We start from the raw sequence: 7,118 nt of genomic DNA, 5'->3' as shown, positions 1-7,118 counted from the left end.
TTCCTCGAAGCACACAGCGCATTTTAGAATATTTAGTTGTCAAAATCTTCAGCTAACAGTGCCACCTGAATGATCTCATCCAGTATACGCCTGTGATCAGACCACTCAGGGAAGAAACCATCGGCAATTCCTGCCCGCGCCGTGTCAACTATCTTACGACATCGAGGAAGAACATTGTCAGTATGGTCCAACTAAGATTGATGCGTCTGCAAGATCTCCTCATGGGAAGGTTTGGGTGGTGATCCCGCTGCAGTGAGGATCATGTATGAGTGACACTGTGAAGTTCCAAGTGGTGTACGCGTCAGTGCATCTCTAGTTTCTCTCTGATATGATAGTCCGAGCCTCGTCAAAAACCATGTGATGCTCAAAGTCTACAAATACCTCATCTATCCGCCGAAGGGTAATCAGGATAGGAGCGGAGACGAAAGGGTGGCGAGGTATCATTTGACTGTAGTCAAACTGTCGTATGACGCACTCTGGAAGATAACGAACATTGATGGTCGAATTGAAAACCAACCATTATGAATATAGGGCAACGTCATCCCACGTAACTGTCTCGTGGTGAACAACATAATAGTCGTATCAGATGTCCTCTACAGCCATGCGGTCAAGATAGCTCCTGCAAGGATCCGACACCTGGTTCCCTCTAAGGGGGATGAAGGCACTAACACGTGACATGGCCTTAGTGTAGTCAGACACCTGGGAATGTTTCGAATTTTAGAGTGATGCATTTGGTTGGAAAGACACGTGGAAGCATCGGGGAATCGAAGCACATGCAAAGGAACAACGTGGCGATCTATTAGAATAAGACCGTTGGGGTCGAATTAGTATAAATAGAGATCTTAGTGGTAGGATTCGGGGTGTGTTCATTTTGTACAAACCACTCAAAAAAATTGCCCAAGTATCAAGTGAAAGAGAAAGAGTTGTCATTGAGAATGTATGTGTAACACCATCTGTAATTTACATTTGTCTCAATTTTATAAATTCAAGTCATTTATGTAACACCCTTCTAAACCCTGCGACAATTATTAAAATAATCAGAATGAAAACATAGAACAAAGGGTGCCACAATTAATTTTTAAACCAAACATGTGTCAATTGTCATGCCTTATTAGAAACGATTCAGCAATTAAACCACATCATGTTTAACATAGCGGAAAGTATACATCACCAAATCAAAGTAATGGAACAAAACCAAAACCACCAAAATAAAGTATGCAATTCAAACTCTAAACTAAATTGTTCCCCAGTGTTACACTATCAGAGCATGAATGACACGACACCAAACTACTGGATGAGCTCTATAAGCTATCCTCATCGATCAATAGGCTGCTACTCCTCAATCTGGAAATATCAACATGTAAGGGTGAGTCTCATTCGAAATTAACAAGTATTATACAATCATAAGTAATAAAACATCATAGCATTATCATTCACCCAATTATAACATGTATTCAGATTTCCGACAGTTGATCAAATCACCAAACAATCAAACACATCACCAAGTATAATACTCAATCATTTGGTCATACCATATTATCATACACACGAGTGAACTGACACTATGCATGTGGTACCATACATGGCCTAAGATTAAGTGCATTGAGAAATTATCTAATTTTATGAATGACACCTTGCACGGTTGCACCATAGACTCCACCTTAAATAAAAACTACCTCTACTCTTTTTTCTCCAATCAAAATCAAACTACTTTCTGTTATCTTGTTTTTATTTTTTATTTTTATTATCACGATTCTATAAATAGTTACTTTAAGAAAGAATTATTAACTTTCGTCATGAAAGCGATGGAATAATGGCGATCCTTTTCCCCTTTTGAGTTCGAAGTTGACACTCACCCGACCCAATACACAATTCATCATCATCAACCCCAAAAGCATAACAACGCATAAACAATTCATCAATTTTCCACGCACCCCCACCGTAACCAGCTATGTCATTGCGCAGAAGAACCTTGCTCAAGGTCATTGTCCTCGGCGATAGTGGGTACGTTACGTTTTTTTCCCCTCTTTTCGCTACAACACCGTTTTTTCATCCTTTCAAATTCTAACAATTTCAGTTCACGCGTTTTCGTTCATTCTCATTGTATTGCCAGGGTTGGAAAAACCTCGTTGATGAATCAGTATCCTCATTCGCCGGTTTCGTAATTTTAGCTTTTTAATCGGTGAACTCGCTTAAACACCGATTTTTGTTTGTTATTTTTTGTTTAAGTTACTGTTTGTTGTTGTTAATTAATGTTTAGGTGGTAATTAGTTTGGATCTCCCTTAATTAAATTTTACTGCTAATTTTTACTGTAACTTATGAAGAAAGTTTTGACTTTTTTGGGTTTGAGTTGTTTAAAGTTGTGTTTGAGGTCAATTTAATGATATTATAGTTGTTATTATTTCCTTATTGGGATTTATAGTGTTTGAGGATCTTTAACTATAAATTAGATATGTGCACAATAAGTTTAGTCAGCAATATAAGGCTACAATTGGTGCTGATTTTGTCACTAAAGAACTCCAAATTGACGACAGACTCGTTACTCTACAAGTGAGTTTCTTGTTTCAATGGTATTTCTGTATGATTTTTTGTTTTGTTTGTTTTGGGAATGTTATGAAAATTTAGTTTATTTGAGTGATTTTGTATGAATGGTTTGATTGGTAGATATGGGACACTGCGGGACAAGAGAGATTCCAAAGTCTTGGGGTTGCGTTTTATAGAGGAGCTGATTGCTGTGTTCTTGCGTATGACGTGAATGTCATGAGGTCGTTTGATTCCCTTGACAACTGGCACGAGGAGTTTCTCAAACAGGTTATTCCTGTCTTTTTATTTTAAACACTACTTTTGTTGCATTTTGTGGTTTGGGTGATATTAAGAATCCTTGTACCAGCAAATGAATAAAAAAAAATACAAATTTTTTAGTATTGTTTTATGATATATCTATGTTAGTTGAGGGAATTAGATTTTGCTAGTTTGTTAAGTGCTAATTAAGTCAATTTTTTAATTGAAACTTGAGAGGGATGTGATAGTTAGAGAAACAAGACATGTTACTCTACATGTAAATAAATAGGATGCAAAGGAGGGTGTCTAATGAACCGAAAAACTCTTGGGCCATTAGAGCATTGGCATATGTGTAGACCCTCAATCTTCTGCAGTGTTCTATATTCTAAATTGGGGTTTATCCCTATTTATTTCTAATAAAAATACCAGCTTCTATTTTTATATTTGACTTATGTTCTTTCATTCATCTTTTTCTAACCTTGTGTCAATGCTCTATCTCTTACTGATTAAATTATGTTCTAGCATTTGCACTTATACATACAATGAATCCATATATTGATTAACCTACACCACCAGATTGGATTTGTCTGACTTCTGTATAAAATATACCAGTATTAAACATTCCTATATAAGCTTTTGGATAAAAATTTATATTCTCATTGTGACAGGCAAATCCTTCTGATTCAAGGACATTTCCATTTATATTGCTTGGAAACAAGATTGATATTGATGGTGGGAATAGTAGAGTGGTAAGCAGATATTATCACACTTTTAAGTTTCCATATTTGATCATCGATGTCTAATTATATGATGTCATTCACATCATTATCGTTTATGCAGGTTTCTGAGAAGAAAGCAAAGGACTGGTGTGCTTCAAAAGCGAATATTCCATACTTTGAGACATCTGCAAAAGAAGATTATAATGTCGATGCCGCATTCCTGTGTATTGCCAAGACTGCCCTGGCCAATGAGCATGAACAAGACATGTAAGTTTTCATGCACGTATACATTATGATGTGATATGAATTTAAGTTGTGGTATTATATACGTTAAGTTAGGATTAGAAATAGTACTATGATTATGAATTTAAGTTAGGCGAAGAAATAGTACAAGGATTATGAATCTACAGGTATGAACCTTGAATTTGTTTAAATATTTGTACCACCCTATTTTAAACTCAGAAACGAAATATGAAGATAAGTGTGTATTCTGTGAAAAATACCAAGGAAAACAAATATAACCAGAACAATGCTCCTTAGTGAAAATCCCCGTTCAAATCTCAAGCTAAAGACACCCAAAATGGTAAAAAATAACTTCTCTCTCGTCACTACCCATACAAAATATTCCGGTCACATGGTTTCCACTTCCACATGACTGGCTTTTCACCCCAGCTTCGTATTCTTGCTGATATAGTTTCTAGCCCGTTGAAACCGTAAGCCCATGAGGCAACTGTTCAGCCTTTTCTCTTCCCTTAGCAGATTTGTGATTAACCAATGTTAACAAGATCACAAGATTCTGGGATCGGCTCCTAACACATCCATTGACTATAAGTCTAGTTCTATGCGGGGTTTAAGTGAGTAGCATGTTATAGGTGCATGCTCATCTACTCGCACTCTCTGTTTAACTGTCAATGAAGTATTGGAAAATAGAAGACGGTTCACTTTTCTGCATTACAGGGTACCTGCTTTGGTTTTTGTAAAAGTTTTTTTTTACTTAATGTATAATACTTCCCCCCTCCCCCCAAATAGGCCATTATTACTTAAAGAGTTACTTGTAGTTTCATCTTGAACTATAAGGAGAGAAGATCATATGGAGAGAAGGCAAACAATTAGAGGAGAGGAAAACCTAGAAAGACCGACCATAAGAGAAGTTATTTAGAAAGATTTCAAGATTAACGATTTGGATAGATTCATGGTCTTGAATAGAATATTATGGTGCAAGTTGATCCATGTAGCCGACCCCACTTAGTGGGATAAAACTTGGTTGTTGTTGTTGTAATGTTATTCTATAAGAATATTTATTACCAAACTTTTTGAAGCAGTGGATTTGCATGGAAACGGTGGAATGACAGTTTGAAGACAACCGATGCTTAGTCTGGAGTAGGGATTGAATTATACTCATGAAATACACAAAATCTGCGTTCTTTTAACTTTTATTTTTTGTCTATGATTTAGTTAAGACTATGAAAACGTTAAGAGTTATTGGTTTAAAAGATTAAACTACATAGGAAGAGGGGAGAAGTTGGCAAATGCCAAATGGGAAGGCTTGAAATGTGCACTGAAAGACATTGATCTTTCAATGATATTGCTAATTTTGAGGCATTTAACCCATTTTCTTTCCAACAAAAGCTATTATGGAGAAATTCAATCATCTTCAAAAAATTCTATTTGAAAGCTATCTGCATCTAACGTGAAAGGAATTGTAAGGAAAACTCCTATTACAAACATCAGTAGTGAAGGAGTTCTTGATATTAAAACTGCATTTGAGGTCCAATTGTACAAATCATGTAAACTAGTAGAACCTAAACCGGAAAGAGATACTCATTATGACTCTATCTTTACTCTTACAAATTGTATGCGTATTTTCTTCTTTTTCCGGGAGGGACTCAAATCTTGGCATATGCGACCTTTTAAATTATTTCAATTGTGTGCAGGTTGTTGCTTTTTTGAGTTCTGAAAGCATTATTTCAATTTGAATTGTTGCAGATATTTCCAAGGGATTCCGGAAGCGGTTCAAGAGACTGAGCAGAAGGGTGGTGGATGTGCATGCTGAAATTGAAATACTGAATAATTTCAGACGCTCCCCTCAATGCTGTGTTTCAAATTCTTTTTCATCATATAGTGTACACGATATGCCATGATTGTGTGGGTGAATTATGTGCCTTGATGTTCCCATTTTGATAGTAGTCTTGTTTTGAGAAGTATGAGTTTGAGAATGTTGCACTCTCATAGGCAAAAAACAATGAAACTTGTCTATTGATTTACCACAAATTAGTAAATAGATTTAAAAGTGTAGTAATTTTTTGTTTTCTTTGGTGTCCAAATTGAGATTTGGCATGGAATGTTTATATTGTTTGAATGATACATACTAGACATTAATTTGTGCGGTGCTTTTTTTGTGCTAGTAAAAATTACTATTAGCATTTTTGAACTGTTAATGTTAGAGGTAAGGTTGGTCTGGTTTCATTTGCACTAAAACGAATCATTGTTAGAATGAATATGATATTGACTTGTGTCGTGTGAGTTAGGCTTATAAGACCCATTAATAATGTAGTTGTGTAAATGTCACAATCAAAGTGATGAAAAGCCAACTTGGATTGGCTCAATCAATTCAAGATATTGGATAAGGTGCTGCATATAGGTAATTCATTAAATAATGCACATGTCCTATCTGGCAGGTTATTATATATCATTTTAAAGTATATATTTATATTTATTCTAGTTTATGTATCATTTTAAAAAATTAATAAAATATTTCATATTGCATCTTTTATAATTTATTATTTTTTCAATTCTTATTATTTTTGGTATGAAAGAGGTCTAACCATCATAAGAAAAATATTTTTTTTTTTCTGGAATTGGGTTTTTGATAATCTTAACCAAAATACAATTTATATAATAGCACTCTTTTTATAACATATGATATGGTTGAGATATATGGAAATGGTAGAATTTGGCTATAAGGTTTCCAGCATCCTAACAACGGGTACTACTGGCTAAAGAACTCGAAGATTACAACAGGCTAAAGAAGTAAAAAAGTTGAAGATTACCATCGCTGGAAAACACAAAAATGTCTTTATTGGTGTTTAGAGATAAATCTCAGAACGCATCTAAATTTTTTTTTGAAACAGCCAAAAGAAATATATTACTACAATGCACAAGCAGTGCTAAATAAGTCTGTTACAATCCAAACTGCAATATACTTTCACTTGCAGAAGAACCAGAAAAAGAATTGGACAAAAAAACAAACTCATAACAGCATTGTATGATCAGCTCTAATACTAACTCCACAACTGAAATAGGCTAAAACAGCCAGCTGATAACAAGACTGCAAAACAGTCCGCAATAACAAAGATTCCAACTCAGCGCAAGTCAAACATAAACTTCACGACATTGGTCAACACGAGCTAAGCTCAAAGAAGATTGTTGTGAAAAACGATACCAATAACAAAGTATAATAGGGAATTATAGGGGAGAAGAAGAACACAATAATTGGTTATAACCGTTATTCTTTTACTTTCTCTTAAAACAAGATTACAAGTTTACAAGAATAACAAATAACCTCTCTCACCCTAAATTAGGATTTGCAGCTTAGCAATGATGAGAGACTAGTATGC

At 35.0% G+C, this 7,118-nt stretch overlaps 1 protein-coding gene across 1 annotated transcript; it reads left to right on the top strand.

Annotated features, from left to right (window-relative positions):
• Positions 1-1,763: 1,763 nt before the first annotated feature.
• Positions 1,764-5,865, top strand: LOC131637484 (ras-related protein Rab7-like). The gene is made up of 7 exons (XM_058908069.1): positions 1,764-2,004; positions 2,114-2,140; positions 2,452-2,551; positions 2,666-2,812; positions 3,451-3,531; positions 3,623-3,768; positions 5,488-5,865. Exons 1-7 carry the CDS (start codon positions 1,952-1,954, stop codon positions 5,552-5,554), a joined length of 621 nt encoding a protein of 206 aa, XP_058764052.1. The 5' UTR covers positions 1,764-1,951; the 3' UTR covers positions 5,555-5,865.
• Positions 5,866-7,118: the final 1,253 nt, after the last annotated feature.

The sequence above is a fragment of the Vicia villosa genome, unplaced genomic scaffold (assembly GCF_029867415.1).
Source record: "Vicia villosa cultivar HV-30 ecotype Madison, WI unplaced genomic scaffold, Vvil1.0 ctg.002011F_1_1, whole genome shotgun sequence".
NCBI classification, from domain to species: Eukaryota; Viridiplantae; Streptophyta; class Magnoliopsida; order Fabales; family Fabaceae; genus Vicia; species Vicia villosa.
This window is presented reverse-complemented; position numbering and strand designations above follow the sequence as displayed.